Source organism: Thermobia domestica, chromosome 1 (genome assembly GCF_964235325.1).
Source record: "Thermobia domestica chromosome 1, izTheDome1.hap1.1, whole genome shotgun sequence".
Taxonomy (NCBI): Eukaryota; Metazoa; Arthropoda; class Insecta; order Zygentoma; family Lepismatidae; genus Thermobia; species Thermobia domestica.
This window is the reverse complement of record NC_137454.1, coordinates 175857639-175885229: the sequence shown is the minus strand read 5'-3', so window position 1 is coordinate 175885229 and position 27591 is coordinate 175857639. Positions and strand designations below refer to the sequence as shown.

Here is a 27591-nt window from a genome sequence, read left to right as displayed (position 1 = left end):
CAAGAATCTGATACGGCGCTTTTTATTTCTGGTCCACTTTGAATTTCTGGAGAGAGACAGAGAGAGAGACAAAATTACAATTTTGCTATGCTGTTTCACAGAAGCTAAGTATATTAATATTGGATGCATCTATTATGTATAAAAAAATACGTTCGTGCAGAAGTTCTTTCATCTTACAAATATTGTCAAAAATATACCGTTCATATTAGCCACTCTACGATTATTTTTTTTTTCGAGCAATTATTTCGATATGACAATAATAAAGCGCAAGTTATATTATGTTTTGATATTAACAAACACCATCATATTATTGAGAATATATTTAAACCAATGACACACGTAGCTTGTCGAACTTTTAAAATAAAAATCCAATAAATTATATTATACCTGAGATACAGACAAAGAAAACTGACAAAAAAATTTGTTCATCAAAGTAAAGCTACGATTACAACATATCTATACATATATATATATATATATATTATTTTTTCACAAACCATGGTTTCACAAATATTATAAGTAACAATATTTTAAAGCTTAGGAAAATATTAACATATCAAAACAACCGCATCTAGAGGTTACAATTTTTTTAAAAAAATCTGATTATATCCACTGAGAAAATAACAAGACTCAAAATGAAAGCTTAAGTACAAACAACAGTATATTTATAAAAAACAACAGTCAAAGACAAAAGTATTGTGCTCATAATTTAAAACGTTTATATAAATCTATTCCACATATTCAATCTTATGTTAAAATCAGCTTCTACAGAAACTTATCTCCTCGTCTTGGTTTTCAAAAATAGAAAATCAAAAAAACTAGGTCTCATAAACTCGTTCAGAAATTCTGCAATATTTACAGTCTGAAAACAACATATCTGTACTCTTATGCACAAACTTCATTACTATTATTTCTGGGTAATCTTTATGTTTCAACTCCTGCTTTCATATTTATAACTATAAGCTAAGATCTTAACTTTTAAAAGAGAGCGAGAATCATAAAATTTTAAAATATGACAGAACAGGAATGCTCAACACAAGACAATCTTGGCTTAATTTTAATTCTTACACCGCAACTTATATTAAGAAAACGTGATTTGAAAGCTATATTCGAGCTGTAGAGATAAAAGAAATGCCTATGATTTTAGTCTTTGGAAAGGTTTACTTTTAAAATGTCATCTCAATCACTATTTGGGGCTTTACACGACGAACTGCGATTCCACAAATTTATGGGTGCGCACACGTTTCGGAAGCGGCTGCAGCCAAGAAATTATAGTTTTAAATTAGACAATCTAAAACTCAGTTTTCCCGGTAATTAAAAACCTTTCTTCTCCCTAATAGTTTTTGATTTGTTGTTTGCAGTTTAACGTCTCTTCAACTCCAAGGTTACATAGGATGCTGAATTACTGTTTAACGTAGGACTCGGGCTACATGTACCATTAAGAATCAAACCGTCTTCCGACATCGACAACCATTTACTCATGAAGAATGGCTTGTGACCAGGGTGGAAAGAAATCATGATATTAAAATAATAATAATAATAATAATAATAATAATAATAATAATAATTTTTGTTGATTTTTTTAAAATTTAAATCGATTTGTTATTTAAATTAAGTCTTTTTCCTCATATAATACAAGTACCGAACTGAAGAAAAAACATTAGGAATTAGTATTAAATGTCAATTATGCCATTGAAGTGAAAGTATTAGGGCTAAATTTTGAATTAATCCCTAATTGTTAACCTATTTCAATCTCAAAAATTGTTTCTTAAGCATGAAGGAAAAAGTACAGCAACGTTTATCAAAATGACATTTTTTCACAAAAGTTACTGATATGTGGCAGGGGTATAGTTAAAAAAAATCGAAACTAGCTTGCGACACAAAATACATAAATTTCGCCTAAAATTATAAAATCTTAAAAAAAAAAAAAAAAGTTTTGAAGATATCGGACCCCTCTAAATACGCCCCTATTATCTGGGAACAAACAAACAAACGCGCACACAAAAGAATTTTCGTCTTAAATGTCGATGGTGATTTCCCCGTTGAAATAGTTAACGATTTACAATATAAACCCTATGTTACGAAGAGGAGAAAACGGGATTTTTCCTAATCATCCTTTGCATGACACGTGTTTTCATACTGTACTGTACATACATTTGAGTTGATGAGTTGATTTTGAGTTTAACGTCCCGTTCAGCAGCGAGGCTATATGAGACGTGGACCTACTGATTAACGTGGAATCCGAACCACATGAGCTCCCGCCGGGAATCGAACCCGGGTCTCCCGCGCCAAAGGCGCGTACACTAACCGCTTAGCCACGGAGGAGCTCTGTACATACATTTGAGTCTCATTGCATTATGATTATTATCTTTCATAATCGAGATAACAAAACAGAAACGAAATTTCACTTATTTTCACTTTAAATTAATTTATTTCGGAATTTGATTTATGTCAACGATTTTTGTTTAAAAAATCAAGTGATTTATATCTTAATTTAAATCAGACTGATTTAAATCAATCCATCCTGCTTGTGACCATATTCTTCAGCATAAAAAGTTAGTATATTTAAATAAACTTGCCTTACTTTAATCATTCTGCTGGATGTAGTAGAAAAATAATGCACTTACGAATCATGTCAATATACTTGAAGGGTCGAATTTTAACCTACACCACAATGATATATTAACTTCTAAATAATGACATTTTTCATTAAAATAATTCAGGACGACTATAACACTTTATTTGATAATAAAGGGCACGATGTCGTATTTTGTTAAAAATACTCAAGAAAAATATGTCGTTAAATATTATAAAATACTAGTTAGTTAAGCAAACACAATATACTGTACGTAGTTCAATCTGTCAAACTACTCATCAAATAGATTATGCAATAAATGATATCGAATTAATATATATATACCGAATTTATGTTATAAGAAGAGTTTGTACTGTGCTATTCTCTAGTTACATATGAACTCAAAAAGCTATCATTAAAAGTATAACGCTGCGAATTCAATGTAAATATGCAATTACTGCAATCCAACTCTACAAATGATCATATATTTATAGATTCGTCAAGAAATATATAAGCAGATGATTTGTTTGCTTACCACGTTCATTTTCAGCACCGACGCGTTAACATAAAGTGTTTAATGGGAGATCCAAACATATGCGCCAACCAGAAATCTAACCTGCGGCCTTACACACAGACGTCACGCTGTAGTCACGCGGCTACTCGTGAGCCAAAAAAACAGAGATAGAAATAACTGCAAATTGAATTTCTGACGCTTCTCTTTACCAAATTTGTGAAGATACAGCTAACCAGTCTCCTAACAAATAACATTTTAATAAATTCAAGTAACCTTCTCTTTGACAATGGAGCAACATCAAATTTCTGTGCTCAACGGGACCTCCCCAAGACACTAGTCTTCTAATACTAGAATAGAACTGATTAAAATCAAGTTTTAGAACTGCATATACATACTATAAAATTATGTTAAATTACAGGCAATAACATTAGTATTTACAAACGAATTTTATTGTCATTCAAAAATTTTTGCTTTCTAATATTTTGCGGCTGGTCAAGCACAACTGAACTTGTCAAATGGACTCTTGACTGAACTGAACATATATTGACGAAAATGAAGACGTCAAAGGTTTCTGGGTTATGCAAAGACTTTAAAAAACAAAACTCTGGAATATCTTCTTTTTTAAGAAAGTGCTACTATGCAACACATACTCCAATGAAAATATTAAGATCTGACATCAATATTTATGTTCAGAACCCATACTAGTCTACTGAGAAACGTAGTAGTTACTTGTTTACAACATAATTAATACTTTTGTCCAAGGTTGTGATTTTTACAAATATACAAAGTATTTAGATTCTGAAAGACATAAATATATGCTAATACTACAGCCTTACTATATATATATATATATATATATATCTTATGTAAAACTCATTATTTATATACCTGTTTGAGTTTCTCTTAGTATTAAAGAGAGCTACATTTAAAAATTAACAACAGTTTCCAAAACACGATGATATAGCATGCCACAAATAATATTTACAAATTCAAAATATACAGTTCAAATATGTCTGTACCATAAATCATTTCACACACTTGTCACTGCAATCCATACCTGATACTCAAGATCATTGGCACTTATCATTCTGCTTTTATTATTATTATTATCATTATGTTATTATAATTATTGAATAATACATCAACTTGCCTAAAAATATGCATTCTTTTGCAAAATTCAGTGATGGAATGTCTATACATATTTCAGTCTTTATTAATTTTGCTCTTTGGCAAACTATTTAACTAACATCTACATTCCAAGGCAATATAGTGTATTTTCTTCCCGCAAAGAGAGATTTGAACCCAGTACCAAATACATTTATATCATGTGCACAGTTGAAGTTTTATTGACATGTCTTAATACTATAACATCCAAAGCAAATATGAGTTCCGTAAAACAATTTTTACGTTCAATTCAAGAGAAAATTTAAGATTAACTTTTTCCCGTCATTATTCCATGGATATTACAGTAAGAAAAACAGTATTTTAAGAAAGCTATGCTAATGAAGACTGAGCTCCTAGCGGGAATTGAACACAAAACCGAGCGCATCAGCCACTTAGCAGCTGGGATTGGTATTGGCGAAAGATGTTTACAAGCTATGAAGACTTAAATTGGAACTACACTACAACCTTAGTTGTGGACTGACTTCATTGGCAACTAGAAACTAATAACACAACTATGATCGTGTGAAACGATATGACTAATTTACACAGCATTTAAACGAATTAGATACGAATCACCCAACAATGATCGGAAATGGAATTGCTATGATGTATGGAAGCAGAAGGTTTTGATAACGCTCAAGAATCTATCAGTCTTATCACTTTTTGTTATTTTCAAAGTCCAGTGACCAACTTAATATTCTTTGTGGTTTACTATGAACTGATCACTATTGCAAGTTGGAAATATATACAATTAGGCTCGTTTAAATAATATTTCCAACTCCTAAATCTGGAATTAAACGATGAAATGAGAAATTAAAATCAATGTTAAATAAAAATTCATCAAAGGAAGGTTTTGGAGTTTAACAACTATTTTCAACATTGCGATCCACTGGTTAAAGTGGGATTTCAACCACTACTTACGCTTTTATCGCAGTCTTAGAATTCCTATTGAGGATCGAACCTGGTTTTAGGCGCGTCAGCTACTTGTGGATGAAGTCAAGAGTTGCCAGATATAAATTTTCAATCAAATAAGAATTGACAGCAGTTTAACTTTTCCTCACCATTTAACCTGTCTCGTAAAAATTTCCTCTTGCAACTGATTTGAAAAACAAAAAAGTTACGGCTTCAGACCTGAAACTTCGAACAGAATAAATACATAAATAAGAAAGGAAGTATATCTATAATTCTAAGCAGTTCCTATGCGTGCATGTTGATGTTTTTTTTTTTTTTTTTTTTTTATTTATTTATTTATTTATTGTACTTATTACAATATTAAACTCAGTTTCAAATTACAAATTCAGTTGTTACGAAATACATGGCTATTGTTATTCTATCTCTGTAAAATCAAATTTACTTTCAAGAACATTTCTTTCTGAAAGGTTATTACCTTTTTGTTAAGGCACAAATTTTGAAAGCAAAAATGTTCTTACCCCTTGAAGTATTTTCGCTATTTTGATATGATGTATGCTGACTGTCCTCAATCGTATCTCCTAAGATGAACTGAATAACTGAACAACAAGGATTCTATTCTTTGACTGGTTTTTTTTTTCTTTCTTTTTAATTCATTCACTGCTACGAAAAAATGCAATCTTAACTTTCCTGTTCCCAAAAAAGAATTTTTATCCCCAATCTTACCTCCTCCCCACCCAAAAAAATTCTTTAACCCATTATGCATTTCTGAAACATGGGTTTGCTGGTTTATTTGTTCATATCGTGATTAGACTGATTTCAATAAAGGAAATCAAGCACAAAATACGTTCATACTCGTTGAAATGTTTCTGAGTTAAGAATTACACATTATGTAACGGGAAGCACACACGTATCATGAAATTAAAATGAATATTATTTTTGAATATATATGTCTTTTCTTTTACCTTGTCTCCTTTGGGTTTAAAAATTAATTAATAATATTATACATTTTATTGCTTCAGAATGTAGACTAACAAATCATGTGTAATGCACTCAGCTCATGAAGCTAGCATGTTCAGTCATGGAATTCATCTTATTTATAACATACATACATTTCTTTTTTTTTTTTTTTTTTTCATTATTTGTTGTGCTAAAGCTCATGTAAACAAGAGATACAAAAGAAAGAATTAACTACCATTACTCATGGTAAGTAAAGCATGTTCCACTTCAGCTAGTGATGGATGTCGTGTTGTAGCACCAGGAGGGGCTTGCGTTCCAATGACCTTCACTTTGTGTTGGGAGGAAGGTATGCTTCCTAAGTCAAGAGCATCAGCCACTTGATCAGGAGATAATGCCCCACGCACATCCTGTTAAAAATGATTGTAAGAATTATAAATAGCTATACAACGATTGAAAAAAGTTTTTAAAGGTTAAGAAATGAAATAATTCAGTTTTACGTCCTTCGGTTATGCCGTGTAGGCTAAAAGAAACGTTAATGATGAGAAATTAATGAAACTGTGAAATGAAAAAAATGAAAGGTATCGGGAAACCCCGAGTAAACCCAGAAATTTTTTGTATGCACTTTTGGATTGTGTATGCGTGACTTTCCTTACACTGATATAGACTACCATCCACAGATTCTCAAATTCGAAATAGGGCCTCTTGAAATTTTGCTTTTTCGCGATTTTGGACTGCCCTAGCTCTGAAACTATGCACTTTACGCCATAGGTCCATATGAACTTTTTCTCTTATTTTAATGTAAGGAATCAACTCTTACAGTTTGTTGGTATAGTTCATATTTTATATATACAGATGGTGATCAGAAAAATGGAAACACCTGTAGTTGGCAACACGTCAGATGTATGGGTTGGCAGTGGTGTCGTGGTGCCAGCAGCGCCGGACCGGTGGTGGTGGTGTGTTAGGTCGGTCTCCATACTACGTCAGGCGCAGTGGAACAGCAGTGTCCAGTGGCTGCAGCAGACGAAGGTAGTGTAAAATGGGAGACCTCTCAGATTTTCAAAGAGGGCAAATTGTTGGTGCGCGGTTATGTGGAGTGAGTGTGACGGCAGTGGCTACTGTGTTAGGTGTGTCGCGTGCGACAGTGTCGAAGGTGATGACGGCCTACACAACACACGGGAAAAGCATATCGAGGAAGCGGAACAGTGGGCGGAAGAAAATCATGAGTGACAGGTCACGCCGGGTATTAAAGCGCATTGTCACGCAGAACTGTTGTGCCACTGCGGAGCAAGTGACGGAGGAACTCAATCAGCACCTCCCCCACCCTGTTTCGACAATCACAGTCCGCCGCGAATTACATGACATGAACTTACGGGGTCGTGTTGCACGAGCCAAACCGCTCATCAGGGACCATAACGCTTTCGCACGCCGCAAATGGTGCCACGACCATGCAACTTGGACCGTTGAGAACTGGAAACGTATGATATGGTCGGATGAGTCATCCTTCACCCTATTCCCAACCACGGGCCATGTTTATGTGTGGAGAACGCCCAAAGAAGCTTATGATCTGCACTGTCTCCGCCCAACTGTGAAACATGGCGGCAGCTCGGTGATGCTGTGGGCCTCCATATCATGGTTTTCATTGGGTCCTGTGGTCACACTTAGCGGACGAATCACTGCCAACGATTATGTCGCAATTTTAGGAGACCACTTGCATCCTATGGTCCGGATGTTGTTCCCGGACAATGACGCCATCTTCCAGGATGATAATGCACCCATTCACACAGCTGGCGTTGTTGCAGCGTGGTTTGAGGAACATCGGGATGAAGTTCAACACCTCCCCTGGCCCGCCCAATCCCCAGATCTCAACATAATTGAACATCTGTGGTCCGTCTTGGAAACACGACTCCGGCGACGATTTCCACCTCCATCCTCTCTCACAGAACTGGCCGATGCTCTGCACGAGGAATGGTGTAAAATTCCACTTGCTACCATTCACGACCTCTATGCCTCCATCCCACGTCGCATCAAGGCTGTTCTGAAGGCGAAAGGTGGCCCGACACCATATTAATCTGGTAAGTTGCAATTTCGTTGAGGTGTTTCCATTTTTCTGATCATCATCTGTATATACAGGGTGGTTCAGTAATGTTGGACAGCCCTGAATAAATCGGAAACGAGAAGAGATATTAGTAAGAATGTGGTGGATCCAGATATTTGTGGAAAGGTGAGGTACCACACAATGTTACCAGCTCAACAGTGTTGCCAGCACAGTACAAAGTTGTATTTTTTTAAATGGAACATATAGGAGTTTATGCCATCAAAAGAATTAGTACAGAATGTGAATACCAAAAAGCGAAACCGCTCCTGTCAGTATTGCCAAATAAGGAAATTATAAAGCTTCAAAGATCAAGAAATTAAAGTGTCCGTAGAGCAAAACGAGCAAAAAGGCAAAAAAAAAATAATAATACGGAATGAAAGGGGGTAACCGAAAGAGTAAACCAGAGAACGCACAGCATCCACCACAGCAAAGGGGAAAAAATTGAAAATGTTGCAGTTGCCATAGGAGGAAAAGTACCCATATGACGTAATGCTGGAAACACCATAGAAAGTCTATGTAAGGTTCAAGAATCCTAATAGCGTTTGTTCGAAAGCGATATCTCTAACCATTCCCGAGATACACCAAAGGTGTGTGAGGTTTGCAACACTGCATAATAATTCCCTCGCCCTCCAAACTACAAGAACGAGTAATGAAAATGACACGCCAAACAAAATGTAAGAACTACACGGGTCTAATCGTCAAATAGAAGGCAATGATATCTTTATGTTTACAAGAACATATGATGAAGTGTGGGATTTTCCCCGTAACTCGCATGGGACTCGGAGACATCATTGTCACGCAACGTCCGTGACAACATACACATTATGGTACACAAACCAGATCAGCTGTTCTTGTGATGTAGTGGTTAACGATTCGGGCTACGACGTAGATCGTTGGTTCGATCCCATTCAGGACTACTGTTTTTTCTTGCAAACATCACTATCACTGAGGCAACTACATTACGAGAAAAGTACGGTAAATTACTAAATAGAACGTACCTCATTCCAGCAGATGCTCAAAGTGTTGACCATTGGCATCTAAATACATTCTGAGACGTCGAGTGAGAGATTGGGTTGCTGCAATGGAGTGTTCTCGGGTAATGGCGTCGCAGGCACGTTCAATGCACTGTCTCATATCCTGAGGTGTGGTTGGCGGTTTCCTATACACAATACTTTTGAGGTATCGCCACAGATTAAACTCATGGGTCAGATCCGGCGAGCGTGCAGGCCAATGGATAGGACCACTGCGTCCAATTCAATGTCCAGGAAACGTGGCATCTAAGTGTCGCCGATTTACTCTTGCATTATGTAGAAGTCAACCATCGTGTTGAAACCACATCTGGCGACGTTGAGCAAGAGGAACATCTTCCAACAACACTGGAAGTGTGTTAGAGAGGAAATCATAATATCGGGCGCCGGTGAGATGCCCTCAAAGAAATACGGGCAAATTATCCTTCCATTGAATATTCCACACCACACATTTACGGACCATGGTCGTTGATGGACTTGCTGACGCAACCAACGTGGATTGGTAGGCGCCCAGTAGTGCATGTTATGTCTATTTATTACACCGTGATTCGTCACTGAAGCCTCATCTGAACACAAAACATGTAAAAAGAAGTCAGGATCCCTAGCAACCTGCTGAAGTTCCCATTCACAAAATTCCACGCTTGCTATAAAATCAGTAGGCACTAGTTCCTGATGGAGCGACACATGGTATGGGTGGTAACGACGACGAGATAAAATCCGCAATACACTGGTGTGACTAATACCTCTTTCTCGAGCAATGTCTCGGAAACTTGCGTGAGGGTTCACAGTAACCGCTGCTACGACATCGATTTCAACATCCTCACCAGTTGCAGGTCGTAGACGTTGATTTGTATGACAAGTATCAACACGTCCTGTTTACCGCAAACGGTCACAAAGTGCAGAGAAAACTCGTCTATTGGGATGATGTCTGTGCGGAAATCTTTCTGCGTACACTCTCGCTGTTTCTGATTCATTTTGTGTGCACTCTCCATACACTAATAGCATATCCACATATTCATGCCAACGATGCTCCATTTTACGCCTACCCCACTTAACGCGTACTTCCACACTTCCTGCATTGTGTCGTTGTTACAGCAGTACCGAGTGTATGAGATCTTACTCGAATCGAACGATTTTAACACGAACTCCCTGAGCTCATGGGTTACCACAAGGTTGCAAGGGAGACAGGCTGTTTGCCATTACAACAAAGCATGCAAATAACGAAACTCCCTTGTGCCGTTACAATATAATTTTGCGCATCATTTGTTTATGCCTACATATTGCTCTTCATATGCTAGTTTCTTATACTGTCTGGATACAGTTTATTGATCATACTAATACTAACAATAAATTTGTGAATCAGTGTTAGATAAAGGCAAGAGAAATGACGTAAAACCTACCTTGTGCAGTCGTCAGCAAAAGAATAGGGACCCCAAGTAATGGAATTATAGTTCTATAGTCCCCATTCTTTTGCTGGTGACTGTACATACCGGTACCAGTCGATGTTCAAAGTTACACCCGTTATCATTTAACACAGTTTCAGTGAGATCGCATTAACAACATGAAGTATTCAGGGGAAACGGTGGTGCTGACATGTTTAATACGCTACTGAAGTTGAGGAGATGGTTTCATTTTCATACAAGATGTTACTCATATTCCCAAATGTAACATTCTTCCATTTCAGATGTCCATCTGTAACCAAAGTCCTACTCTAGGAGACAGTCTTGTATGATTGTGATGACCATGGTATTATTATTATTATTAGAATTGTTCTTTTCCTTTCTCTTTCGTTTTCTTCTTCATAGTAATAGTAGTTGTAGTAGTAATGATTATGGTGGTGTTTCTTTTTATTAGAAATGACAGCTTGGCAAGGTTGGCAGTCACTTGCTTTTAGCATGTCAGACTTTATGTTGTGAGAACCATCAACAAGCATGCTACACTATTGATGATTGTTATAACTGGCCTATTCCAGCGTTCAGTAAAACTTATTATTCAGAACCATGGTTCACTGCTACAATCATGTAATTGTTATTCTTTGTAGACTTTGGAATTCTTATGTGTGCAACCGACTACATCCTAACGCGAAGCCAAGGAAGGTTACTAAAACGTTTCATAGAAATCGTCTCTATCTAACTTAATTATAGTGCTTGTTGAAAGAACAAACACAGTAGCCCTGAATGGGATCGAACCAACGACCTACGTTGTAGCCTGAATCGTTACCCACTACATCACAAGAACAACTAATCTGGTTTGTGTACCATAATGTGTATATTGTCACGGACGTTGCGTGACAATGATGTCTCCGTGTCCCATGCGAGTTACGGGGAAAACCCGCACTTCATCATATGTTCTTGTAAACATAAAGGTATCATTGCCTTCTATTTGACGATTAGACCCGTGTAGTTCTTACATTTTGTTGGGCGTGTCATTTTCATTACTCGTTCCTGTAGTTTGGAGGACGAGGGAATTATTATGCAGTGTTGCAAATCCCGCACACTTTGGTGTATCTCGGGAACGGTTAGAGATATCGCTTTCGAACAAACGCTATTAGGATTCTTGAATCTTACATAGACTTTCTATGGTGTTTCCAGCATTACGTCATATGGACACTTTTCCTCCTATGGCAACTGCAACATTTTCAATTTTTTCCCCTTTGCTGTGGCAACCCTGTTACTCACTGGATGCTGTGCGTTCTCTGGTTTACTCTTTCGGTTACTCCTTTTCATTCCGTATTATTATTTTTCTTGCCTTTTTGCTCGTTTTGCTCTACGGACACTTTAATTTCTTGATCTTTGAAGCTTTATAACTTCCTTATTTGGCAATACTGACAGGAGCGGTTTCGCTTTTTGGTATTCACATTCTGTACTAATTCTTTTGATGGCATAAACTCCTATATGTTCCATTTAAAAAAATACAACTTTGTACTGTGCTGGCAACACTGTTGAGCTGGTAACATTGTGTGGTATCTCAAAAGACGTCCCCCTTCCACAAGTATCTGGATCCACCCCATTCTTGCTAATATCTCTTCTTGTTTCACGGGAATAGAAACTCACTGACATTCTTCTATTTCCGGATGTTTTAATGTTTGTATTTTACATATCCTAACCTTTTAACCATTTTAAAATCATCCTTCGTTTTTTTTTTTTTTAATCCTTTTTGAAGTCTACCACAGGCTGATGAAGGAAGTTGGATCTTCCGAAAGTGCTACCTGTTGCATATAGAAAAAAAATTCTGCTACACATTTTTTGCTGTGAATAACAGCCTTTCCGCTTTTTCTCATTGGTTAAAACAAGTTAAAACTGAAATATAGAATGTTCTATAATGCAGTTGAAGCATAGTGAGAACGTGACGATGTACAAACCTGAGGATAACAGTTTACTTTGTGATAAAATGCTTATCATGCTAGTTACCTGTTTGTTGGCAAGTACAAGTACTGGCACTTTAGCCAACCTATCGTCTCCCAGTAAGGCTTTCACCTCCTTCACTGCTTGAGGCAAGATATGAGTATCAGAAGCATCTACTACGAACACTAGTAAATCTGTGTCTTGAAAAAAGTTTCCCCAATAACGACGTACGTTTTCATTTCCTCCAACTGAAAGAGAAAAAAAGAGAGATTGAAAGTATAAAATTTACTAATTTCTTTATCCCTCAGCAAATGGTAACATCCTAATCTCTATTAACTACATGAGTGCATACTATAACTGGAGCGAGTTTCTATCATTCAACTCAATCGGCATTATTGTGTGTGTGTGTTCCATGGTAACCCTAAAACTTATTCGACTTCAATAAAACTTGTTATATATTTTTCACCAACCTTCTGAAATAAGCCTATTGTTTAGGGTTGGAATCCATGAAGAACAAAGCAATAAAAGGAGGTCAAAGGCACCCCATACTACAAATTTTAACATACGCATAGAAAACAATTTTGAAGAATAAAATTCATACAAATTATTTGATTTTTTTATATATATATCTTGGAAATATTTTTATAGATACAATGAATATTTTAAAATAAGATCAAGTTAAAAATATTTTGCGGTAATACAACTCTTCTACGGTTACCCATTGAAGCATATGTTTAGTGCCTCAGGACATGTCTAATTTATTTAGTTTTTTTAAAAATGTTATATTTATTTGATTTTTTTTGCGTTCTAAAATAATAATATTTTTTATTTGGAATATAATATTCAGGCAGAAATTGCGTGAGTTTGGTGAGAGGAGAGTGGTTACAGAAGGAAGATTTCTTCCAGTGCCTTTCCCGGTGGAAGCGTTCCTAGCATCGCTGCTACGTTCCCTCTTTGCTGTTATTCGATTATAACAAAACATAGTGTATATCTTCTTTAGGAGATTCTGATGGTCCCCACAGCTTGGGATTAAAATTTGTCAAAAATGAAAGACTGAATTCCCCCTTCTACTGGCGTATGTTGAAATTCTGAAAGAGTTTACTATAGCTTCTATAGGATAAAATGTTTACAATACAACAGCATTTCTCAATAGCCTACATACCATACTTCGATTATTCCATAACGCATGCATAACTGCCTTCGCAATAATTATGTGTCTACTAGAAGTTGTAAATTAAGCATCTTACCTGAAACTATCAAGGTCGAACTCAGAAAATGAATTCCAAAGAGATGTAAATTATTGTTTAAAAAACTTGAAACTGACTTAGAATGCAGTTTTATACAATGTAAATTTGAGTTGTCATTTCATGGACCTTGGACATCCTGAACTCTTTTTTTCCCGTCTTCTGAACAACATATCAGAATTAACTTTAGTTTTTGAAGAGGTAGGTTAGCTGACGCAGAAACGCTTGAATTCGGCATTGCTACTTGAACACAGTAATAAACAGGAGCTCTACCACCACAATGTATAATCAACACAAGTTAACAGTAACTAATTACACTGTAAGTTTTTTTTTCTTTCTTTCATTTTTTCTTGGTCCAGTAGTCAGAGCGCGTAAAGGTGATTTGTCGGGTCAGGAATCGAACACACTACAGAGGTCAGATCCCACTTTAAACTGCAGATCTCGTCTTTTATAGCTTCGTTATGGATACAGAGTGTACATGCAAATCAATCATTAGTTTCGCTTCGCTCCACTGCACCTTATTTGTTCTATTTGGAAGGGTGATCCAAAAACCAACCATGGTAGTATCAAAAGAACATATGGAAAACGTAAAATATTGCAATTTGAGTACATGTATTATATTCTTTCCTTTATGTTTTTGAAAAAAGATACTGGAAAAAGTATTGAATGTAACAAAATATACTAAATACAATTAATCTTGTGTTGACGGAAGCAATAGGTTTTACGTCGTCTGCTTAGTCTCAAATGTTTCTCAGGCGACCACCAAAACTACTACCTCTTTTCAGTAAATGAAGCTTCCGCCTCTGTACGATTAAGCAGAAAGTTATGAGGTTCTCGCAGAATTCAGTGGTCCACTTGACTGCTATTTGGCATGTGTTTCATCTCCTCAACATTCTTCCACGACTCGTAGCGTTGATACATATACGTTGGTTGCTCACTGTGCTGCAGCGATATACTTGGATTTTTTTTAATCCGTTAGAAGGCGATGGAGTTTGTTTTGGACTGAAGCACAGATGACATAGTGGAAGCAAAAGGGCATTATAAAATTGTATTTTGAAGAATTTCCCTAATAAAACATGTTTTAATTATTTGTTTACCGGCAGTACACGCGGTAACATACATAAAACGCCACTACCCCCTTCCAATTCAAAGTATGTTCCTGGCAATTTTCGTTTTTACAGAAAAAGGTTTTGATTTTCATGTAATATGGCGTGTGTTTTCTTTGAGACTTCACAGTCATCTTCTGGATTTGTGGAATTTGTAAACCATTCTTAGATTTAAAATAATAGGAGACAAGGGCAAGAAAGAATTGCTCTGACTGCAAAGAAATATATGAAACTGAAGAACATTATGGTATCGATGATTAAGAAATTGAACCTAGAGAGATGTGAGGATCACAGAACTATTAGTCTCTTATCACAGTCAGCAAATATTTTGTTTCGAGAACTAAACAGAAGTTACAAGAACAAATAAAAGTTACGGAGGAACAGTTCGGGTTGAGAAGAAGTAAGGACACAAAAGATGCAATTGGATTATTAAGGATGATCGGTCAAAGGTTTATAGAAAAAGGGAAAAAAGTGTATGTTGTATTTATTGATCTAGAAAAGGCTTTTGACAGTGTGAATTGGGAATAATTATTGAGAGTTCTAAAGGTCATTGGGTTGGAATGGAAAGATCCTAGACTCACAAGAAACTTATATATGAACCAACAAGTAAGTGTTAAAATAGGAGAGTGCAACTGGAAGGGGAGTTCGAGAGGGATGCTGTCTCTCGCTTACATTATCTAATATCTATCTAGAATAGATAGTGAAAAGGAACCTACATAATGAAGACGGCATCTCACGGTTTCTAGATGATATGGTGTTTGTGCGGAATCTGGAAAGGAAATCAATAAGGCTTTGGAAAACTTGAGGAAGGACTGTGAAGAATATGAGATGAAAATAAATATTAGAAACACTAAAGCTATGGTAACTGGAACGAAGCGGCCGGTGTCAAATATAGAAATGAAATGAAATCTGTTTTGCGTCGCACACTTATGCCGGTTAGGCTAAAGAAGACGGCGATGAGGAGAAATGAATGAAATAGTAGACTGAAGAAAGTGGGCGGAAACGGAAGAACCCAGAGAAAACCCACGAGCATGGTGTTTGTCCACCACGAAGTCCACACGGCGCGAGCTGAGATCGAACCAGGGACCCCAAGCACCGGAGGTGAACGCTCTACCACTGAGCTACCGCACCCCCCGTGTCAAATATAGAAGTAGGAGGGGAGAAAATAGAACAAGTGATAGTTTTTGATACCTGGGTAGTATTATTAGTGATAAGAAGTGTGAACGTGAAATAAAAGCAAGGATAGGAATGGCGAAGGAAGCCTTTAGAAGGAAGATAAGTCTATTTTGTGAGACCTTGAATAAACAGTTAAGGAAAAGACTCATAAAATGTTTCGTTTGAAGTATTTGTACTGTATGGGGCAGAAACATAGACATTACGCAAAATGATGAAAAATTACTGGAAGCTTTCGAAATATGGGTGTGAAGAAAAATGGAAAGAATTAGCCGGGTCAAGGGGGAAACGAATACGAGCGTGTTAGACATAGTGGGGAAGAAAAGAACACTTTTAGATATTATTGAGAAGAGGAAGAGAAACTGGTTGGGACATTGGGTAAGATGGAACTGTATCATGAGGTACGTGATAGAGGGAATGGTGGCAGGAAAGAGAGGGAGGGGGGCTACGAGGCTACAATTGATGGACGATATTAAAACAGAAGAACTGTACATGAATACGGAGAGGTAAGACCGTGGAGTATGGAAGCTTCTCAGTTGCGACAAGTGACCTGCCAATAATGGCAGAATACCTATGATGGTGGTGGTGATGAGAACAAAAGGGTGAACTTGTCCTTCCCCCGGTTAAAAAATATGTTCAACGATTACCTACGTAAACATTATTCCCTTTTTAATACAATATAATGCACATGCTATCACAACTCCGCAACGCTTGAGTTGATGTCGAACAAAAATGAATATTCATTTTCACTCCTCCCTCCTGGCCGTATACACCCACATTGTATGACTATAAAAATATGTTTCACAGTAGCTTTTATACAATAAAATAATTCGATTTTGGTGGAATACGGTGTATCTTTTCTGAGGATTTCCAATTGTCGTTATTTCTAAAGCCGAAATAGATCAATAATAAGTGAGTGATCCCCGCCCAATTTTAAACAAAATATTTTCCATGAAAATTCCCGAAAGTACTATCAGTGAAAGTACGCTACGCATACTGAGGATTGCTGCTGCCGTTGGAGACGCTGAGGGCTATACTTTGTCTCAAAAAGTATTTATGAGATGCTTCATGATATTTAAATTCTAAAATTTTACGACACCGACCGGGAGCCAGAGGTACAGATCACTAGAGATATTTTATAGAGACAATATACTTATTCTCGGTGTCCAGCTAAAGTAAACCAATTTACGAAAAGAAACTCTTTGTGTGTATAATAAAATTCATAAGAATTTAGTTTTCATGTTTATTTTTCTATGTATTGAAATATTATTTTGCGAAATTTATAAAACCGAAAACAAACGACGTGATCATAAACATGAGACATACAGATCTTCATTAATAAACTAAAAAGGTACTCCTCTTGATCTTCTATATCCATAGTTAACAAATACGTAAAACGTCGAATTTTCCCTGGCAGAATTCAGTAGTAAAGACATAGGTAAGAAAGATTTTATTACAAATAGGATGTACCGGAATTATTTACAGCGATTTTTTAAAAATATATATTTGTAACTAAAAACTATTTGCTGCTACCAGGGTTGGCAAAAACCATGGTTTTTATTGAAAAAAGAAAAAACGGTCTTATTGGTTTAAACCCGATTTTTTTGGTTTAAATAATTTGCTCTATGTATTTATATCCCATATGGACACAAATAAGTTTGTTTCGCCTTAGTGTCAATATGCAAGAACCGGGTTATGCTGAAAGGGGTCACATAAGCATAAAGCCCAATCCAAACCGTTTCTCGACTTACATCCGAGAGAAATTGTTCTCCATTTGAACTCGAAACCGGGACTAATTCGCCACAAATGCGATACGTCTGCTGACACACTCAGGAAGGACTCTTGATAAAAATGCGTTGTACTGATCTTTACATACTTGTTAATATAATTGTCAAGAGTAATTTCAGAAGGATAAAAAGATAAACAGTTGCACAAGTGAAACCATTATACAGAATTACATATGGACCATTTCAAACTACTGCACAGTACAAAAGAACTAATTTAGTCCAAGTTAGTTCACTACGACTTTTATTAGTCCAAGTTAAAGCAATACAACGACTTCATTTGCATATCACTAAAAAAAGTCAATAAAGACACCAATAATTATTTGGAACCACTTTGGCTCTGACCCATTTATACATAAATAGATACCAAAGATACTTCTGATTTCAATAAATGCCTCTCGTGAGGTTTGTATGACTCCCTCAATGTAAGGCATTTCGATGTATTTTGTCAATAGTAAACATTATTAAAACGAAACAATATTTAGAATTTTTCTTTGATTGCAATTGCGTAACAATTAATAACAAACTGTAAAAAAACACAAAAGAAACATTCATAAACTATAAAAAGAAAAAAAAAAGTTGCTTTTGTAGTGTAATGTCTGAGTAACGCATGGGAATTTAGGTCTGAATATAATACGAATAATATACGGGAGTGAAACGTGATAACCCACAAATGTGTGTTCATTAAGATTTCGAACACTTAGATTTTTACGAACATTTTTTGTCTTTTGGTTTAAATCATTCTTTTTTTAAAACAGCTGGTTTACACCAAGGTTTAAACCAGCCAACCCTGGCTGCTACACAGCATAAACACCTTAAATCTGTGTTGTTATCCTATGGTTGAAACGATTCCCATATATCCTATCCGCGCTAAAGTTTTTCTCACCAACAGGGTGTCTACTAAAATTCCAAAATGAAACTTCGTGACTTTTTCGTGACCTTTTTTTTTTTTTTTTTTTTTTAACAAATCATAAAATTTCGTAACATTTTCAAGAGCGAATTTGGGTGCGAATCAGGCTGAATTTTCATCCATGCGATAAAAACGTAATTTGCTTGCGATTTGGTAGCGTCTAAAGCCGAACGTAGACATTTTTGGTGGTAAATTTTGCCGTTTTATACAACAAAATTTTCCAATCTGTACTTACATTTGCAGTTAAAAAAAATAAATAAATAAATTTAAAAAATCGTGATCCAAAAGCCAAATTTCGTGACTTTCATGGCCGTTTTTTGATTTTGTGACTTTTTCGTGACATTCGTGACCGATAGACACCCTGACTAAAGTTTTAAATGCGGACACAAATAGAACATTCTCAAGCGGCTTACAATATAATGAAGCATACTTACTCTCCCAGATATTCAATGAGAGTCCGCCATTATGAAGACAAGTAACGTTGAATCCCTCCGTGGGTCGTATTTCCTGATGATTTTTACATGAACCGGAAGTTATTTGCTGTAAAAGTGTGCTCTTCCCACAGCCTTCTAACCCAAGTACAAGAATTCTTCTTTCAGGACTTTCTTCCAACTGAAAGTACAGAAAAAAAAAAAAAAAACATTAACACAATCTTGAAATGCTTTGAAGATTGCATTATAAAGGAAAAGTCAGCCCAGAGCAACTAATGTAAGGAGAAAACGCTATACATCGATCCCTGTATGTCTGTTTTAGAAGTCTTCGTCAGTTATAGCCTTCTTAGTTCCTTAAGTGTACTTTTTCCTAATCTTTCTATCTTTTCTTTTAAACTAACTAACTCTATGGCCTATGGAACCTGGAGGTTCAATGCTGCGTTTACAAAAGCTCTCCACTGACTTGTATCCTTAGCCAACTGGATTCTGATTCTACTTTGTATTCCCATTTCTGCAAGATCCATCTCAATATTGTCCTAAAATCTGTGCCTAGGTCTTCCTAATAGTCGTTTTCCGTTTGGTCTTCCAGTTAAGACTTTGAGAGCGTTCCTATTTTCTTCCATCCTAGCCACATGACCTGCCCACCCGAGACTCCTAGACTTGATGACTCTAACAATGTTTGGTAAACTGTATAAATTATGTAGTTTCACGTGATGAAGTTTCCGCCATTCCCCGTTCCTGTTCCTCTTCCTCTTGGGTCCGAATATTCGCCTCATGATCTTTTCTTTTAAGCGTTTATTTTCCTAATAGTCCCATGCATGAGGATCTAACAAGAGTCTTCGGAGCTAGACCTGAAACTTCTCAACCGCTAACAGTGTTAATATCAGAACTAATAGACTTCGTTATGTTAATGTTCACGCATAACTTAACATAGATGTACCGAATTTGATTGTTCTTTTCCAGTTTCAAGACATGATGTTCCAGTTCCATAAGAAAGATAATGATGAAGTGAATCTACGCGAAGGCAATGCACAGTGTTCACAGAAGTGTCGCTAACCTGTGCCACACACAAGGCATGTCTTTTATGCCACGTAAGGGTCATTCCACGTCAAATCAACCAAAATTTTGGGGAAATTTAACCAACTATCGCAGATTTGGATGATATTTGTTAGAGTTATAAAACTTTTTATGATGATTGCAAATATATAAATTTTATTGCAAGCCGTTCAGAAGTTATTGCATTTCAAAAATGAGAAGAAAATCTAGTTTTAACAGTCATGGCATGATATTTCCCAGTTTTGTAAAAAATCGGTTCCTACTATTCCTAGAAACATGTTTCTTTATTTATTCAGATTGTCTTGAAGTTGTTTACCATGAAAAAAATGAAAACTTCCCGTAGAGTTGACAGAACATTTATAAAGTCATTTGAAAGGTAACATTTTGAGAAAAAAACTAAAACGCCATTTTGTAAACTTTAAACCTTTATTTCTCAAAATTCCCATCATGGATTTCAATGAATTTGTTTCTGTTTGAAAGCTTATTACATCTAGTTTCACATATACAAAAATTGTGAAGGGCCATTCAAGCACTGAGGAGATATCCCAGTCAGTGTTGCCAACTGATTGCAAAATAAACTTTTTCCAATAACTTCCATACGATTTAACATACACACTGCAAAATTGGTGTAAGTACTCTTTGGTATCCTAGAAACACGTCTGTGAGCATTACCACTCCTCCCAAGCAACTCAGTTTTCAGGGTTACCAACCAATTTCAGTGTTGCCTGTCACAGCGTTAGACGTATTTGTCATATTTTGCAGTAAGTTTATTACATCTATTTTCACTATACAAAAATTGTGATGGGCTATCCAAGCACTGAGGAGATATCCCAGTCAGTGTTGCCAACTGATTGAGAAATAAATTTCTTCCAATAACTTCCATACCCCCCCCCCAAAAAAAAAAAAATATGGTATAAGTACTCTTTGGTATCCTGGAAATACGCTTGTGAGCATTACCACTCCTCCCAAGCAACCCAGTTATTAGGGTGTCCAACCAATTTCAGGGTTGACTGTCACAGCATTAGACGTGTCTGTGCCCACACTTTGCATTATTACCTGCGACATTACAAATATACGAAATCGTGTGGACCAAATACCCCTAATTACTGAACTACCAATTTCGTAAAAACAATATATACAGGGTGGGCCATTTTAATTAATCCACGGAAATATCTGAAAAATGATAAAACATAGAAGAAATGTTTCAAGTACACGTTATATATTGCTAAGGGGGAAACCCAATTCCGCCAAAAGTACCCCTCTCCGCCCCCCTAAATGGGGGTAAAGGGGGGTAACTTTGAAATGTCAAATGGGAACATGGGTCGAGTAATATCTCGTTCGAAAGGTCTTGGAAAACTAAGTAACGCAGTACCAAAAGATGTTCCATATTGTGCACCGGTTTCAAAATGGCCGCCATAATATGGTTCGGAAATTCCAGTACCCGTAGTGTGAAAACCATGGAAGGTAAATGAATGGAACAAAATTGAAATACGTAAATATCATAGGGCATATCGAACGGTGTGGTCCCTGTGATCCCAGTGGCCTCCCTAAAGGGGTCTTGTGGGCTAACTTCAAAATTTCAAATAGTAACATGAGTCGAGTGGTACCTCGTTCGATAAATCTTGCAAAATCTAACATATTGCAGGAGAAAACGATTGATGTGAAATGGCAGTGTTCTCAAAAGGCCGCCGAAACATAGTATCCGTGTCAGAGAAAAGGTTTAGTTCTCATAGTATGAAAGCGATTGGAGATAAATCAACAAAAGAAAAACTGGAGTAGCTAACTGACGTAAGGCACATCGAGAGGTGTTGTCGGGGTGACTCCAAGAGCCACCTGAAAGGTACCGGGGGCCAACTTGAAAAATTCAAATAGCAGCTTGAAGCGAGTAATATCACGTTACATAAACAAATTAATATCAAACAGCTTCTGTAAGAAAATTTTCGACATGAGACACCGTTTTCAAAATGATCGCAAAGACATGGTGACTGTGTCTAATAAAACGTCTAGTGCCCATAGTATGAATACGGTTAGACATAAATGAAAATAACGAAAATTAAATAGGAAAACCACGGAAGCGTTCCAAGGCTCGAGAATAATACAACAGAGATAAAAATATTAGAGTAAAATTGCCAAAATGTATAGAGAGAAATCCAAGTCCTGCAAAATAATCTCTCCCTGCGCTCTGTATGTGAGTGGGGTGGAAAGTAAAGTGAAAGTTCAAACGAGAACTCTACTTTAATTCGTAAATTAAGGCTAACCTTACAAATAGGTATGGTGTGGTTGAAACATTTGTTTGTAAGGATGACGCTGTAGTGACTAAAAAAAGAGAAACTTTTATGCAATGCGTGCTGGTTATTCAGAAAGCATTTCGGGGATATACGTACACACCGTTTCGTCCCTCAAGCTCACAATATGACATGAATGCTAATAGTTAATCAAAATGTAACTGTGGCCATCCGCGTTAACTTAGTGCACCAATTCTCTATGCATGAAGTCTGCCTTCCAAACAGCATTGGGTAGGTCAAGCGTACGCCCGAACCGTTGTCCGGTCGGACATTGAAATTTTGAAGTTAGCCCACAAGACCCCTTCAGGGAGGTCACTGGGATCACAGGGATTACATCATTCGATATGCCCTATGATATTTACGTATTTCAATTTTGTTCCATTCATTTACCTTCCATGGTTTTCATACTACGGGTACTGGAATTTCCGAACCATATCATGGCGGCCATTTTGAAACTGGTGCACAATATGAAAAATCTTTTGGTACAGCGTTACTTAGTTTTTCAAGACCTTTCGAACGAGGTATTACTCGACCCATGTTCTCATTTGACATTTCAAAGTTACCCCCCGTTACCCCCATTTAGGGGGGGCGGGGAGGGGTACTTTTGGCGGAATTGGTTTTCCCCCTTAGCAATATATAACGTGTACTTCAAAAATTTCTTCTATGTTTTGTCATTTTTCAGATATTTCCGTGGATTAATTAAAATGGCCCACCCTGTATATTCAATTATACAGAACACTATGTGTTCGACACCCTACTAAGCTGTACGTAGGGCTCAAAACCCGTATTCACTCTGCTCTCATTTCCAAACAATAGTGAATTTTTTTTCTTTCTTTCTTTCTTTCTTTGAAAATGTCTATGACACTAGAAAAAGTACTATATGGTTCAACGCTCCCAATCTTTCCGAAAGTCAGAGTTGCTTACCCCGCACAACGGAGGGCGTATCAGCTAGTATATCTTTAACAAGTAAAGTTTTATGCTGCTGTTCTGGTATAGTATATATTGTTAATGTTAGAATTAAGGAAACTATTGTATTCCAATGTGATTCCCCCAACTAATTATGACTATCAACGCAAAAGTTACTCCATTCTTTCAGATGATATGGAACATGACGTACCAACGGTCTTTCAAACACAGAAACTGGTAATGTCGGATTTAAAACGAAAGTTTCCTCATATAACAGAAGTGGAATATTTCACTGATGGGTGTGAAGCCCAGTATAAAAACCGCAAAGCCTGGTGCCAAAATGGTCTTCTTTTCCTACCAGACATGGAAAGTCCCCATGCGATGGAATTGGTGGGACTGTGAAGCGGGTTGTTACAAAAGCAAGCCTTCAGAGACCATTGTCTGATCAAATAAATACATGTGCCTTTATGTTTCATTTCTGTACAGAAAACGGTAGCACGAAGTTCTTCTTTGTGCACAAAGAAGAAATGCCTATTGTTCGTGCCATATTTCAACAAATATTTCTGAGAGCAAAAACTATCCCGGGGACACACGTGCAATGCATTGTTTTGAAAAAACCGATCCATTCAAGATGCGAGCAAAGCGTACAAGTCTGGATGAAGATTTTAGTCAGTGAATAGTGATGGAGGTGATGCATCAGTAAAATTCCTACATCCTCATGGTCCATCTCCTGCATATTATTGGACTGAAAATGATTCCTGTTATGTTCCGTTTAATCACATCTTATGTAAAGTGGATATAACAACTGCTACTGGCAGAACATACCACTTATCTCCTAGTCTCTAAAAGTAGTTACTTCAATGTGGGAAGCGTTTACAAAAAGCACTTGATGTTAATATATATAACTACAGCAAAACCGAAGAATTATTTTATGTATCGCCCTTGTACTATACAGATAAGAAAAAGATATAATAATAATAATAATAATAATAATAATAATAATAATAATAATAAGAGGAGGAGGAGGAGAAGGAACGGGTTAGAATGCAATTCAGCATTCCTTTGTTTCCGTACGATGTTGCCAAACGTAACGCGCTTACAATGCCTTCTAGCTAGGGCTGAGTGTATTTCGAAAATATATGGCTGTAATCATATTTCTCGACGGTTGACGCTAGCGTTGTAACTACCAGAATACGCTACGAAAGCTCACATGTAATTTAGGAATATTACAAGAGTTGGCATACATTCTCTCTCTGTTAAAATATTGGGATCAACATTATTATCGATCAATTCTGCTGGTCGAATCTTTGTTTCATTAAATGTTTGTTGTTTTAAATTTTACAATCACTTCTGCTTGTCCATCAGGGCCACTTATCATACGTCCTCCCGAAAATTTTAAATTGTAAGGCTTGTAATTTAATATTTCATTGAAAAGATAATGGGAAACATCTTTTATAGGGAAACAAGTCCCTCAAGTCCGTTTACAAGTCTTCTTCTCCCGTATTATTGACCTGCTTTTCTTCTAATTGCATTTTTTTTTTTTAATATTTAAGATTTATGGGAAGTTGGCCAACTATGTTTCTCTGATTCGGTAGTTTTATATACCTTGTTTGTTTTTTTCAGTTAAAAATGTTTCGTGTATAAAAATTGATTGTATTTCTTTGTTCGCAAAATTTGTGAAATTAAGCTGCAACACTAGTAAACGACAATGATTTATTGTAAAACTTAAAATGAAAAGATTTTACACACACTTTACTTTAAATACAGTGAATAAATATTAGCCCATGACTGATTTTTAAAAAGTCAATTTTAAATTACGTCACTGCTTGTATATTTCATTGTGTTTCTACTATATGTAAGAGCAGGGGTAAAAGTAAAGAGGGTCGCGGGAGGGCACCATTCTCCCACTTCCAAAACTATCTACGGCGTCCCTCCACTTCCAAAAAAAAAAAAAAAAAAAAAAAAAAAAAAAAAAAAAAAAAAAAAAAGCAAATATAGGCACGGGGGACGACGTGACGTTATCCGTCCCCCTAAATTTTCAGATCTATTTTTAGCCCTGTGTAAAAGTAAACTGAGAGCATGACGATTAACGTTTAAGAATAAAGGTTTTCGCTCATAATTGCACGAGTAAAACAGTAATAGAAAATTATGAGTTTTCATAACTAGTATAGATCTTAGGTAGTTATTTAGTAGCAACAGGATATAGGGAATATACACTTTTAAGCAAATTTCTGATATAATAGATTTTCACTGTACTGCTACATGACAGTGTTGTGGTAGAACTAAATAACTTGAAGAGTAGATAATGAGTGCGGGTAAGACGGACTCAGAAGGATATATATATATATATATATATATATATATATAGCCTATATATATATATATATATATATATATATATATATATATATATATATCATTATAACACGGTCTTCTAAAAATATTTTTCCAATTTTCAGAACTAAGGGACCATGCCCCCCCCAGGATATTATCCTAGTTACGCCTATGGTAAGAAACAATTTCTGAAGGAACATAGAATTGATTGCTTGAAGAAAAAAGGGATGGCATTTAGTATTTCCCCAACTCGTCTCATAGTTCATAGTACCTTGTTTTAGTCTAAATTGTGATAAAGGCAGAAGTACAAAGGCCCTGGGGGCTTCTAACTCCCTTCGCTAGCTGTCCCTAACTGAGCTATGTTTTATAAAGTAACACACTGTAAATCTTACATGTGCAAGATTGGGGGAGATACTAAATATCAGCCGAAAAAAATACACACGTAATTAATAGATGAATCTATATTATAAATCTGCACCAAAACTATAAAATGCGCGGACTGTATCAACAAAATGACAATGAGAAACATCATCTGTGTATTTAAGATTCTCGACAATAACTCAATCCATTTTGGCAGTGCAGTTAAGATAAACTTCGCAATGTACACTCCAGCTAGGCATTGATAAGTAGGGCCGCTTTAGAAGGGTATAGTAGAGCTGGGTATAGCAGAACACAGCAGATAGGGGATGCAGTTTTACAGATACAGATTCTAAAAAGTATCCTCGTGCACGGGAAATCAGAAGTAGCTGTTCTTAACTATTACCCTTAAATACACATGGAAATAAGCTGTTTACCTGTATTATTTGACTTCAGCAATTAGGAACTACTTAATAAGCCAACTTATGTTAGCTCGATTCTTCTTGATTATTTTATTCATGTCTATGACCTTGACATTGTACTTGGAATAACAGTTATGTTTTAATGACATACCTTAGAAACATCTTCGAACCCTTCATCAATACTCTTATTATCTCTTCTTCTCCAATACTGAAGAACACTATACGTTAAAGCACTCAGTGCAATGCCTGAACCAAATATAACTAGAGACTTGGCGAATTTATTTGCCCAAAATGATTCCATAGTTTCTGTCTATTCAAATCGAATACAATTTTTCACAATGTAAAATTGTCTTTAAAAATATAAATTATTTACAAATAATCGCATAGGTTCCTGAAATGTAACATAGTTTTGTTTAAGTTATAAACATTCTTGAAACAACCTAGCTAAAACATATTGTCATTCATTTTTCACAAACTCCACAATTCTATTCCGTGCTACGGATAGCACAAGCACCGGAAAAGTTTTGACACACACACACATACAACACTCAAGCTAATCCTGCCAGACTGCCAGGTCTTACGTCTGGAATCCTCATCCTAAAACGAAATATTCACATTATCGGAAAAAGCTCTAATTGTATGGGAACTAATTTCGTAGCGGTTTCAGTCAATACAACCACTTGCACTTTAGTTTGTAATATTCAATCACATACCGATTTTGTAATATAACGTCAGAAATGGAAAATTTAAGTTTTGGATTTTTTATCACCATAAAAAGTTCTCAATTAATATTTTGTGTTGTAATGCGATCTGCAGATTTCGCGAAGAATGATGCTGAATGAGGCCCCCACACTTTTGCTCTTTAGGCTAAAAAGAACACAGGGGCGGACCAAGACCTGGAATACCTGGGGCGCCACAGTCAGGGGGCGTCAAAACAACCTCAAAAAGTAAATTTTATAACGTGTTTTCTACTGACTTTTTTTTTTTTTTGGTT

The 27591-nt window shown here is 36.3% G+C and overlaps 1 protein-coding gene across 1 annotated transcript; it reads right to left on the bottom strand.

The window, feature by feature from the left end:
• Nucleotides 1-27151, bottom strand: LOC145691421 (uncharacterized). Its single transcript, XM_081766899.1, has 4 exons — nt 26749-27151; nt 19241-19418; nt 12656-12837; nt 1-6529 (listed from the first exon to the last, which is right to left on the bottom strand). The coding sequence occupies exons 1-4, from the start codon at nt 26896-26898 to the stop codon at nt 6350-6352; spliced, it is 690 nt and encodes a 229-aa protein (XP_081623025.1). The 5' UTR covers nt 26899-27151; the 3' UTR covers nt 1-6349.
• Nucleotides 27152-27591: the final 440 nt, after the last annotated feature.

What these genes read in the sequence shown, in the direction of transcription:
- LOC145691421 (XM_081766899.1), bottom strand. Translation starts at nt 26,898, where the DNA reads ATGGAATCATTTTGGGCAAATAAATTCGCCAAGTCTCTAGTTATATTT. An exon ending in CTCATTGAATATCTGGGAGA is followed by an intron (nt 12,838 to 19,240) that starts GTAAGTATGCTT and finishes TTTCTCTTTCAG; the next exon opens with TTGGAGGAAATGAAAACGTA. An exon ending in TTGTACTTGCCAACAAACAG is followed by an intron (nt 6,530 to 12,655) that starts GTAACTAGCATG and finishes CATTTTTAACAG; the next exon opens with GATGTGCGTGGGGCATTATC.